We start from the raw sequence: 13,299 nt of genomic DNA, 5'->3' as shown, positions 1-13,299 counted from the left end.
ATCATGGGGATCTGCTCCATAAGACCATAAGACCATTAGACATAGAAGTAGGTCATTCGTCCCCTCGAACCTGCCCCGCCATTTAATAAGATCATGGCTGATCTTCTAACCTAATTCCATTTCCACGCCCTATCCCTGTATCCCTTAATCCCTCTAACCTTTAGAAATCTATCAACTTCAGTTTTGAATATGTTCAAGGACTGAACATCTACAGCCTTCTGGGGGTAGAAAATTCCACAAATTCACTACCTTCTGAGTGAAGAAATGTTTCCTCAACTCAGTTCAAAAAGGCTGACCCTTAATCTTGAGACTATGACCTCTAGTTTTAGATTCTCCAACCAGGGGAAACAGTCTCATGGCATCTGCCCTATCAAGACCCTTAAGAATCTTATAGGTTTCTATAAGATCACCTCTAATTCTTCTATATTTTAAAGAATTATAGACCTAGTTTACTCAACCTCTCCTCATAGGTCAGTCACCTCATCCCAGGAACTAACCTAGTGAATCTACACTGCACTAAGGCGAGGATGTCCTTTCTTAAATAAGGAGACCAAAACTGCACACAACATTTCCGACTCCGCCACTACCTCACCCCTCAGGCCGCTGAAACTCTTGTTCATGCCTTCATCACCTCCAGGCTCGACTATGCAAACGCCCCACTTGTCAGCCTTCCCAACTCCTCCCTCCACAGACTGCAGATAATCCAGAACTCTGCAGCCCGTGTCCTCTCCCGCACCAAACTCCGTGACCCCAACTCTCCCATTCTCGCCCGACTCTATTGACTCCCTATACTTCAGAAGATCCAGTTCCAGGTCCTCACCTCCATGGCCTCGCCCCACCCTACCTCTGCGACCTCCTAACCCCCGACCCACCCGCCCCACCATTGGTGAGAGAGCCTTCAGCCACTCTGCCCCCAACCTCTGGAACTCCATCCCCCAATCATTCCGCCTCGACCCCTCCTTAGCCTCCTTCAAGTCCCACCTCAAAACCTTCCTCTTCGACCATCCCATTGGTCAGCCCCCTTCCCCTTCCCTCCCTTCTCCCCCCGACCCCACCTCGGGTCTGAAATGCTGTACACTGTCCAGTGCCTTGGGACGTCTTCCCGATGTGAAAAGCGCTATACAAATGTAATCTTGTTGTTGTTGTTGTAGGTGTGGTCTCACCAAGGCCTTATACAACTGCAGCAAATCGTCCCTTCTCTTCTACTCTAACCCTTTTGCAACGATAGCCAACATGGCATTATCCTTCCTAGTTGCTTGCTGTACCTGCATACTAACTTTTTGTAACTGGTGTACAAGGACACCCAAATCCTTCTGAACACTAACATTGCCTCGTCTCTCCCCCGCTAGAAAATAATCTGCTTTTCTATTTTTACTACCTAGGTGAATAACTTCACACTTCCCCACGTTATACTCCATCTGCCACCTTCTTGCCCACTCACCTCGCCTGTCTATTTCCCTTTGCATTCTTTGTGTGTCATCCTCACAGCTTACTCTCCCACCTATCTTCTTATCATCTGCGAATTTAGATATGTTAAGTTCTATTTCCTCATCTAAATCATTGATATAGATTGTACACAATTGAGGCCCAAGCACTGATCCTTGTGGCACCCCACTAGTCACATCCTGCCAATCTGAGAAGGACCCGTTTATCCCTACTCTCTGTTTTCTTCCTGTTAGCCACTCTCCAATCCATGCTAATATATTACCTTTCATTCCATGGGCTCTAATCTTATGCAACAGCCTTTTATGTGGCACCTTGTCAAATGCCTTCTGGAAATCCAAATACACCACATCTGCTGGTTCCCCCTATCTAACCTGCTAGTTACATCCTCAAAAAACTCTATAAGATTTGTTAAACATGATTTCCCTTTCGTAAAGCCATGTTGACTGCCTAATCATGTTATGATTTTCTAAGTACCCCACGATGACGTCCCTAATTAAGGACTCTAGAATTTTCCACACCACCGATGTCAGACTAACTGGTCTATAGTCCCCCATCTTCTCTCTCCCACCCTTCTTAAAGATCGGCGTTACGTTTGCGATCTTCCAATCAATGGGAACCATTCCAGAATTCATGAAATTTGGGAAGATCAAAAACAAGGCATCCACTCTCTCTGCAGTCGCCTTATTTAACACCCTAGGATGCAGGCCATCATGTCAAGGGGATTTATCGGTTTTTAATCCTATCAATTTCTCTAGTACTATTGCTTTACTGATGTTGATTTCTTTAAGTTCCTCACTAACATTAGCCTCCAGCTTCCCCTCTATTTTCGGTACATTTTCAGTGTCTTCTAACGTGAAGACAGAAGCGAAATATTTGTTTAATGTCTCTCCCATTTCTTTATCCCCCATTATAATTCCTCCTGTCTCTGCCTGCAATGGACCTACATTCACTTTTGATAGTCTCTTCCTCTTTATGTACTTGTAAAAACTCTTGCAATCTGTCTTTATCTTCCTCGCTAGTTTGCCCTCATATTCCATTTTTTCCCTCTTAATCAGTTTCCTTTGCTGTTCTCTAAAGCCTTCCCAATTTTTAGGTTTACTGCTCTTTTTGGCAGTATTATAGGCCTCTTCTTTCAATTTTATACTTTCTAGTTAGCCATGGTTGAACCACTTTTCCGGTGGTATTTTTATTTTTCAAGGAAATATGTGATCACTGGGACTTATGTACTATATCTTTAAACGTTTGCCATTGCTGGTCTACTGTCATATTTTTAAATCTAATTTCCCAGTCTATATTAGCCAAATCCTCCCTCATACCTGCAAAGTTGGCTCTATTTAAATTTAAGAGCCTTGCTTCGGACTTAACTATATCGCTCTCTAACTTAATGTTAAATTCCATCATGTTATGGTCACTCTGCCCTCGAGGAGCCTTAACTTCCAGATTGCTGATTAGCCCTATTTCATTACACAAAACAAGATCTAGGATAGCCTGTTCCCTGGTTGGTTCCTCAGCAAACTGATCTAGGATACTATCTTTAATGCATTCCATAAAATCCTCCTCTAACTTACTTTTGCCAATTTGGTTTTCCCACTCTATATGAAGATTAAAATCACCCACTATTAGTGTATTTCCTCTGCTACATGCTCCTCTACTTTCCTGGTTAATACTCTGCGCAATAATGTGACTGCTGTTCGGGGTCTATAAACTACTCCCACTAGCGTTTTCTGCCCCTTGTTATTTTGTAATTCCACCCATACTGACTCTACATCCTGATTTTCTGATTTAAAATCCTTCCTCTCTACTGTTTCTATCCCATCCTTTATTAGCAGGGCTACTCCCAACCCTTCCCCCCGCCCCCCCATCTCGTTTTCCACATTGCCTATCTTTCCACACAGAGCCTAATCATAATCCCTCCAAAACAAACAATAATAAATTGGTCATTTTCAATCCACGACTGTTCGTGGGACATTGCTGTGCGCAATTGGCTGCCGCGTTCGCCCACAAATATACAGTCAATTCACTTTACAGTATATTCTGTGAAAACGCTTTGGGACGTCTAGAAGACGTGAAAAGTGCTATATCAAATGCAAGGATTATTATTATATTATTATTATTTCCTATATGACAAACACCCAGGAATATTTAGCTCCCACCCTCGATCTCCCTGTAACCACGTCTCAGTAATGGCTACTAGTTCATACCCGTTTGTTTCTGTTTGTGCCATTAATTCGGCTATCTTATTAGGAATGCTTCATGCATTAATATCAAAAATATAGCGCTCAGTCACCTCCGCCCTCCCAACCGCCATCTCCTCCCCATCTCTTCCTCACAATCCGGCCCCTACCCATCCATCCCTCCCTCCCTCCACATCTTTGAACCTGTCTCCCCCTCCTCTATCACCACCAATATAACCTGAATGAAACTCACCAGCTGCTCCCTCGACCCTATCCCTACCCCTCTCCTTACCTCCCAGCTCCACCTCCTTGCTCCTCCACTCCCTATCCACTGGAACCATTCCCACCCCTTTAAAAATGGCCATCATGACCTCTATCCTCAAAAAACTTTCCCTGGACCCATCCTTGCTCTCAAATTATCGCCCCCATTTCCAACCTCCCTTTGCAATCCAAGGTCCTAGAACAAGCTGTTGCTTCAGCTTCACTCCTTCCTCTCCCGCCACTCCCTTCATGAACCCCTCCGATCGGGTTTCTGTGCGGCCCACAGCACAGAAACAGCCCTGGTCAAAGTGACAAATGACATTCTGTCCATCTGTGACCAGGGCTCCCTTTGCTCCTCATCCTCCTTGACCTCTCTGCTGTCTTTGATACCGTTGACCACTGTATCCTCATCCACCACCTGTCCTCCCACCTCAACCTTCATGGTTCTGTCCTTGACTGGTTCAGATCTCTCACACCGCCTCCATTTTGTCTCCAGGAATGGCTTCTCCTCTAGCCCCCGCACCTTCTCGTGCGGTGTTCCTCAGGGCTCTGTCCTTGGTCCCCTCTTCTTCAACATCTATATGCTCCTTCTTGGTGACCTTATCTGCAGACATGGGGTCAACTCCCACATGTATGTGGATGACACCTAACTCTAACTCTCTGCCTCCACCCTTGACTCCAGGACCCATCGCTGTGCTGACAAAATGTCTGTCTGTCAGACCTGGATGAGAGCTAATTTTGCACAGTTGAACATCAACAAGACCGAGGCTCTCCTGATTAGCCCCAGTCAGTGCCTCCACACCTCAGGCACTGGCGGCATCACCATCCAGGGAGGCACAATCCACTTCACTGAGTCAGTCTGGAACCTTGGTGTCTTGTTTGACCCTCAACTGTCCTTTCTACCCCACATCCATGCCATGACCCACTCTGCCTTCCCCCACATCCACAACATTGTCCAGCTCCACTGGCTCCCCATCCCTCCCTGCATGTCGGCCTTCCCAACTCCGACCTGCTAACCGCTTATCAACCTTTCCACTCTCTCCACTCAGCAGGCTGTGGCCTGCTCTACATCCCCAGCCCGGCCCCACATCGGCGGTCTAGCCTTTAGCCTTTCTGCCCCCACCCTTTGGAACTCCATCCCACATTCCCTTTGGTTTGTTTCCTCCCTTGCCTCCTTCGGGGCATGTCTCAACACTCTTCTCTTTGGCCACCCTCCTACCCTCCCTGCCCTCCACCCTCCTTTATCCAACACCCTCCCCACCCTTTCGCGCCCAAATCCCTGACTGTCCAAAGCCTTGAGGCGTCCTCCAGACACGAAAGGTGTTGTACAAGTACAATTTTATATTTGTACCACATTATGAACCCAATGAGCGTATAACAACAACACCAATTTGCAATTATATTGCACACTACACATGGGATATTGTCTTGGAGTGGTCAACAGTGGCTGAGCTGAGCCTCCAGGGAAGCCCAGTTGTGTTTCTCCTTATCTCTGGTTTTATCTCAGTGATATATTATAGGCGTTGACACCAGTTACTAAAAATAGTATTTTTTTTTGTTATATCTTTATCATAGGACATCGCAAGCTAAAAATGTTGACCTTTTTCGGGTGGATATTTCCAACATTTTGATTTGTGTCAGAACACACTGTTTGTATTTATTAATAATCCTTGTATTTGGAACTTGGAATCGCATAGTCTAAGATGACCAGTGCAGTGCTGGGGGTGCGTTGCATTGTCAAAGGTGCCATCCTTCAGATGAGACATTAAACTGAGGTCCCATCCTGTTCTAGTGGATGTTAAAGATCCCGTGACGCTATTCGAGAAGACAAGGGAGCTTCTCCTGGTGTCCTAACCAACAATCCCCCAAATAAAATTGGTCACACGGCTGTTTGTGGGACATTGTTTTATGCAACTGGCTGCCACATTTCACCAACAAAATACACAGTCAATCCACTTCACAGTACATCCTGGGAAGCGCTTTGAGACCGCTCAACGATGTGATAAGGTGTTATATCGCATGCAAGATTTTATTTGATAAAGCACCTGTGCGATATCAAAACATGTTGACCAGGATCTGCTCACAAATGTAGTGATTTTGTATTTACAGGCAATCACAGCAGTCAAAGCGCAAACAGCAATGTCCCACAAACAGCCACGATGAATTTATGTGTAAGAATGTTCATAAGGACACGAGGACAAACTCACTTCTCTCTTTGTATAACCTCACGGGATCCTTAACATCAAACCTAAACAGGTTGGCAGAATTACAGCCTCAGCTTTAGGAGACAGATATGGACGAAACGAGGAAAGCGCAGAGCCATGGAGGTAGACCAGGGAGTCCTGTAGCTCAGTGGTTAGAGCACTCGCTTTGCAAGTGAGAGACCTGAATTCAATTCCAGGCAGAGGGTGAAACCTTGGGCAAGTTTCCTTACTCCACACAGAGCCTAATAATAATCCCTCCAAAACAAAACAATAATAAATTGGCCATTTAAAATCTACGACTGTTTGTGGGACATTGCTGTGCGCAATTGGCTGCCGCGTTCGCCCACAAATATACAGTCAATTTACTTTACAGTGTGTTCTGTGAAGCACTTTGGGACGTCCTCCCGACGTGAAAAGCGCTATATCAAATGCAAGGATTATTATTATTATTATTAAAAGATGGTGGAGGAGGGTTGAATGGCCGACAGTGTTGAAGGCTGTAGAGCGAGCAAGCACGACAAGGAGCCCGAGTCAGAGACTGAGAGGACATCATCGGTGACTTTGAAGCTGCTGATTTGAAGGCTAGACTGCTGCCAACTGTGTCAAGCTGACACCTGGTCAACTGCGAGCCCATCACACACGCACAGCCCTAACCAAGGTAAGCAGACATTTTCCTTAAAAGAAGGCCATTACAAGAAAGAAAGAAAGAAAGAAAGAAAGAGAGCGCGGGAGGAAAAAAAAGAGAAAAGAGCGAAAGGAAGGAAGGAAGAAAAGAACAAACCGAGTTGGAAACTCTGGTTGTAAGAGTTTTCCAGGTCCGGCATTGTGCTGCGGAATGATGGAACGGATGGAAATGGAAGCTCCATTCCTGAGAAATCCACTCCAGAGAGTGGGATGTTGGAGCGGCTGAGGATCCATTCCCGACAATCCAGGCAGTGGGTTGTCCTGGTCAGACTCTCTCCAAGAGAGAGCGAGAGCGAGAGAAGGAGTGAGATGAAAGTTTGAGAGTTCCTCCCAGTCAGCACTGCCTTTGTTCCCGGACTGGAGGCGCCGAGAGCGCTGTGACCCGCAGTAGTGTTTGGGGGGGAAAGCTGAGAGCAAGAGGGCGGGTTGGGATCTGTGGGGGAGACAAGGCTCGGGCTGGGGAGAGGAGGGACTCTGATTTGGTCTGCTGGGGCTGGTGTCTGGGGCTGTGTCTGGGGCTGTGTCTGGGCTGGTGTCTGGGGCGGTGTCTGGGCTCGTGTCTGGGGCTGGTGTCTGGGGCGGTGTCTGGGGCGGTGTCTGGGCTCGTGTCTGGGGCTGGTGTCTGGGCTGGTGTCTGGGGCTGGTGTCTGGGGCGGTGTCTGGGGCGGTGTCTGGGCTCGTGTCTGGGGCTGGTGTCTGGGCTCGTGTCTGGGGCTGGTGTCTGGGCTGGTGTCTGGGGCTGGTGTCTGGGCTGGTGTCGGCTGGTGTCTGGGCTTGTGTCTGGGCTGGTGTCTGGGCTGGTGTCTGGGCTGGTGTCTGGGGCTGTGTCTGGGCTGGTGTCTGGGCTGGTGTCTGGTGTCTGGGGCTGTGTCCGGGGCCACGGAATGGAACGGAGAAAAGTTCCCCACAGTTTCCTCTGCACCGTCCTCCCCGCTCTGATGTTACTGTCTTCTGCCCTTTGTGTAAGTACAAATCGTTAAAGTTTTTTTTGGTTCCATTTCTTAACTTTTTATATGTTACTCGGAACCAGAGACAGAGACAGAGACAGACAGAGAGACAGAGACACAGACAGACAGAGAGACAGAGACACAGAGACACAGAGAGAAACAGAGACACAGAGAGAGACAGAGACACAGAGAGAGACAGAGACACAGAGAGAGACAGAGACAAAGACACAGAGACACAGAGAGAGACAGAGAGACAGAGTAACAGAGAGAGACAGAGACAGATAGAGAGAGAGACACACAGAGACAGAGAGAGACAGATAGAGAGATAAGAGACACAGAGACAGAGACAGAGAGACAGAGAGGGGGAATGGGATAGTTTCCCAAACGTTTAGAAAACAAAGTTACTGCAGAAAAGTTTGTGTGTGTGTGTGTAAGTGTGTGCACAAGTGTGTGTATATAAGTGTATGAGTGTGTAAGTGTGTGTATAAGGGTGAGCGTGTGTGTGCGCGCGTGAGTGTGTACATGGTTTATAAGTGTGTACGAGTGTGTAAGTGTGAGTGTGTGTGTGGAAGTGTGAGCGTCTGGTGGTCCCGATCTCAAACATTCCCCCAAAAGGTGTTGGTTTGATTAGGGACGGTTTTGCGCTGTGTTTATTTGTTGTCAGTAAAGATTCTCGGCTTGACGAGCCTGGCACTGTTGCTATGCCCTTAGGTATGAAACTTCTATTCATAGTTTTCCCTAAAACAATCCCTTGAATAAACTCCTGTTGTCTCTGCGCCGTATCCTTTAGTTTCTGGGGTGGGAGTTGGGGGTTTATTTTAACTTAATGTTACTCTCAAAGACTCTCGTGGCATCAGTGGGGACCACAGGGAAGTTGGTTTTTAGAAATACATTTTGGGGGTTGAATGTAAATCCCTGTAAAGCTGAACTGTGTTCAATCTGAAACGCTGAACCTCATCTGGAAAATGTATTCGGTGGTTGCAATTTGGCGGTTTATGTATTAGCTGGACATTGGGACAGTCAGTCAGTCAAGCCAGTCACTACACTTGCCGTCACTTGTGTGAAAGCGCCGGGCTCTCAATTATAAATTGCTATTTTACAACCGTGTGGCCATTAATATGGACAGGAGTCAGAAACTTGGCTTTGAGGGTGAAAGGGCGTCACAGGGAAGGAAGGTGGATACCAGCGAGTTCCTCTTGGAAATGTGTGGAAACTTGTCATTGTATCGTGGGGAAGTCAGTCACAGTCACTGGGAACAGGAGGAGCCCCTTGAGCTCATGGAGGCTGTTGTCTCAGTTGATTAGATCTTAATGTAATGATAATAATAATTCTTGCATTTGACACAGCGCCTTATCACGTCGTCGAGACGTCTCAAAGCGCTCCACAAGTATACTGTAAAGTGAAATGACTGTATATTTTGTGGGTGAAACATGGCAATTGTGCTCAGCAGCGTCCCTCCCACAATCAGTCGTGATTTGAATGACCAAACTTTTTTCTGTAGGAAATATAACCACTGGCAAGCGCTCTGCCAATCGACTAATTGCTGTGCGCAATTGGCTGCCACATTTCTCCCCACAAAATATAGTCAATTCACTTTACAGTGTATTCTGTAGACGTCTCGAAGATGTGATGAGGCGCTGTATCAAATGCAAGGATTATTATTTATATTGTTATAACAACCGGGTTCCTACTTACTACCACGTAAACAGAGGTGTTTGGAGTAAGGGAACTTGGCCAAGGCTTCACCCCGTCCGGGAATCGAAACCGGGTCCACAACTATGGAGATATTGGCAGATCTTTTCCCAAGTCTCTGTCTGTCTTACGTTTAAACAGCCCTATTGATTCTTGTCTCTCCTTGGGCAGCCCATTCCACATCATCACATCCTCCTGTATGATGAAATGCTTCCTGACCTGAGTGCCTATGATGTGAAGTCTTTCTTCTGATTATAAGCCCCTGCCCCTTGTACATAGTCAACGGTTCAATACGTCGCCTATCCGTTCGTTTCAGTGACTTTGTAGAAATGTGTATATAAACTATCCCGATGATGATCCTGTATTAATCCAGTTATTGTGAACATTGTGAATGATGCAATTCTCACTAACTGTGTGAAATGGTTGAACAGAAGTGCACAGCATCAAATTCAAAGGCCATACAGATATTTCAAATATACAAATGGGAATCTGGAATAGTTTAATAGATCATTAATGCATCACAATTCTGGTGAAATTCCACACCACTGAAGTTGCCTAAGGCTACAGAATTTTGGTTAAAACTATCAAAATATTTTCTCAGTACAATATACGTACGTTTTTACAGGAAAAAAAGTTCTAACTGTCCAAGGCTCATTGCATTTTGTCTCTAATAATCCTTGCATTTGAAATGTGAATCTAGAATAATCTCCATCAGTGAGAAGACACGAGCAGTGAAGGTAGTGATGTTTTCTGCTGCTCAGGGACTGGCATTGATAGGGATGGAGATCAGAATTTGCAGTGATAGGGGGGAGAAAATATTTCATAATTAGATTTCAAAAGAACTGTAATTTATTTGTTTGTGAATGAGTCTCACTGCCCCCACTCTTTGGAACTCAATCCCACAGTCACTTTGCCTCGCTCCCTCCCTCGCCTCCTTCAAGGCACATCTCGAGACCCTCGTCTTCGACCGGGCCTTCGGCCTCCCTCCTACCCTTACACCCCTCCTGATCCCATCCCCCAGGGCCTTGGGACGTCCGCTCGACGTGAAAAGCAAAAGGTAAATGTCATTTGTTGTTGAGTCAATTCTTGTAGAGGTCAAAATTACGAAGGTTTGTTTGTGGGACATGCTGTGTGCAAATTAAGTGCCCTGTTCACCTACAAACACACAGTCTCTACACTTCACAGTAAAATCCCGTGAAGCACTTTGGCACAACAACATCTCGCGGTTATGTAGTGCCCTCCACGCAGGCCAGTGTCTCAGAGACGTTGCAACAATGTGATAAGGTATCCTACAATACAGGATTATTGTATACTTATGATGGGGTAGAGAGTGGGATATGGGAGGGGGGGGGAACTCAGTCATTTAAAATATTCACAAAAGGAACTAAAATGAAGGTTAGAAAAACATCTTCACACGTAGAAGGTGGTTGAAGTGTGAACTTCTCCGCTGCAAGCCGTTCGACCGAGCCTACGGTCACCTCTCCCCGGCTCAGCAAAGCGCTCTGGGACGCTAAACTTGTGTGAGGGACGCTTTGTAAAATGCAAGTTGTTGTTGTTGCAGTTGTCTGCAAGCTGTTGTTCAGATTCCACCTTAACAATACACACAGTAGCCCAACAAGATGTGGTCAGTTTCAGGGGTTATTAATGAGTCAGGGAGGTTTGACTCTCTCATTCCTATACCTTCTATGCTAAATACAGTGGGAATCTGACACGGTACCACGTACTGCAATGTAATGAGCACTTTTGAGAGTTATCGTAAGAGAGAACTTCACAGATGCAGTATTTTTAGAAAATCTAATTTTAATATACAAAGCTCCCCTTACACGAGGAATCACTCTGTGCCATAAAAAACACAACTCAACTCCGCGAATGTGTAAAGCAGTGATCTATTCACGTTAGGGTAACGTCTGACTTGTTCTATTCATGTCGGGTAACAAGCACTCCGGGACGCTACTCTGCGTGAAAGGAGCTGTGTGAATGCAAGTTGTTGTTGTTATTGATTTTCAAGTTTGCTTTCACTTAAGCGGGAAGTATTACTTGATTGCGGAAAGGTATTTCCTGGCTCAGTTGGTTGCGCACTGACCTGCGGATTTCGAGCTGATGCTTTGGGATATCATCCTGACAGGAACGGTGTTGAGTTATCAGAGGTGACATCCTTCGAATCAGACATTTAACTGAGATCCCATCAGGTGGATGTTACAAATTACATGGCACTATTCGAAAAGAAAAGAAAAAGGAGTGTCCTCGTGTTGGCCAACGGTCCTCGGGGTGAAATTGGTTCTTTGTGGAATATTGCTGGGTGCAAATTTGTTGCTGCTACTTTAATCTGTCATGAATAGTTATGCGTATTGACGCCTTTCCCTGTTGAATAAATGACAGTATAGGGTTAAATAAATAGTAATCCTTTTTGATGTAGCACCCTTTCATGCCTTGGGATCTCAAAGCACTTCAAAGGATTTACGGTAATGTTAGTGAGTGTGTTTTGGAGGCAAATGCGCAGCCGGTTTGTGCACAGCCAATTTGTGCACAGCGATGTCCCACAAGCAGTCATGAGGTGAATGATCCATTTTATCTGGGAATTTGACTCGGACACCACCAGAAACTCCCTTCTCTTTTCAAGTAGTGCTATAGGATCTTAGTGTCCCTGTGAACAGGTAGGTGGGACCTCAATTAAATGTCTCGTCCAAAGAACAGCACCTCCAACAATGGAACGTTCCCCCTGCATTGCACTGCAGTGCCATTCTGGACGTCGGACTCTTCTCATCTAGAAAACAACAACAATAAATTGCATTTATACAGCATATTTCATATCGGGAGAAAGTCCTAAGGTTGTGGGCAGTGAAGGGTTTGCTCCCGAGCTGGGGGTTGGAATCGAGGGGTGGAGGACAAGTGGGTCGGAGGATGATCGAAGGTGCGGTCAAAGAGGAGGGTCTTGGGACACGCCTTGAAAGAGGAAAAAGAGGGGCCGAGGGAAAGGGACCGTGAGCTGGCATTTCAGAGGTTGGGGGCAGAGAGGCTAAAGGTGACCGCTGGTGGTGGGGCGGCCAGGCTGGGGGACATGGAGCAGGTCAGTGGCCACCAAGCGGAAAAGCGGGTAGGTTGGTAAGGATTCAGTAGGTCGCAGTGGTAGGGAGGGGGAAGACCATGGAAGGCTTTAAAGGTGAGGACAAGGATTTTGAACTCGACCCTCTGGGGGATGGGGAGCCAGTGAAGCCGGGCGGGGAGGGTGGTGATGGAGTTTAGAGCGGGAGAGGACACGCGCTGCAGAGTTCTGAATAATCTACAGCTTGTGGAGGGAAGAGTTGGAAAGCCCAACGAGCGGGGAGTTTGTCTAGTCAAACCTGGACTAGACGTGGGGCTTGAACCCACAATGTTCTGACTCAGGCGACTGAGCCAGGCTGACGCACTGCTGGTTGCGGTTGGCACAATTAATGGTTAGACTACTTTGTGGTTAAAGCTAAACTTCTTTTGCTCTGGACAAGTAGATTGTGGTTGGGTTTGAAAACGAAGGAACCGCTGTCACTTTCTGAATATAGATGCACACAATAGGATTTGTCGAATTCACTGTCACACTTGTAAAAAGACGGTGGTTTTTGCTCGCAGCTGTTATTTGGGTGAATTCACGTTTCAACATTTTCAACATCTAATGTTTCACACAATTTACTGAGTCTGCAGAATTTGTATTTATTGGATTTCAGGCTCTCCGGCTTGAATTCAGGTACAGTTTAAAATAACCTGATCAGTAAATTGCCTCCTTTTTATTGTGACCCGTTCTCTAAGTTTCTCAGCCACATTATGGTTCTTTTAATACTCTGGTTTTAGGTCCTTTCCTGGATAATGTGGGTGTTGTACAATGCAGTGGGATTACAAAACATATTGCTCTACAGTGAA

The 13,299-nt window shown here is 46.2% G+C and overlaps 1 protein-coding gene across 1 annotated transcript in view; it reads left to right on the top strand.

Moving 5' to 3' along the window:
* The first annotated feature begins 7,592 nt into the window (after positions 1-7,592).
* hspg2 (heparan sulfate proteoglycan 2) overlaps positions 7,593-13,299 on the top strand; it is a 197,386-nt gene continuing 191,679 nt past the window's right edge. Inside the window, exon 1 of the mRNA XM_042343774.1 lies at positions 7,593-7,731. Within this exon, the coding sequence (XP_042199708.1) occupies positions 7,654-7,731 (78 nt within the window). The 5' untranslated portion in view covers positions 7,593-7,653. The remainder of the gene's footprint in view (positions 7,732-13,299) is intronic.

The sequence above is a fragment of the Callorhinchus milii genome, unplaced genomic scaffold (genome assembly GCF_018977255.1).
Source record: "Callorhinchus milii isolate IMCB2004 unplaced genomic scaffold, IMCB_Cmil_1.0 Scaffold24, whole genome shotgun sequence".
Classification (NCBI taxonomy): Eukaryota; Metazoa; Chordata; class Chondrichthyes; order Chimaeriformes; family Callorhinchidae; genus Callorhinchus; species Callorhinchus milii.
The sequence above is the reverse complement of the archived record's forward strand: the minus strand, read 5'-3'. Positions and strand labels throughout refer to the sequence as shown.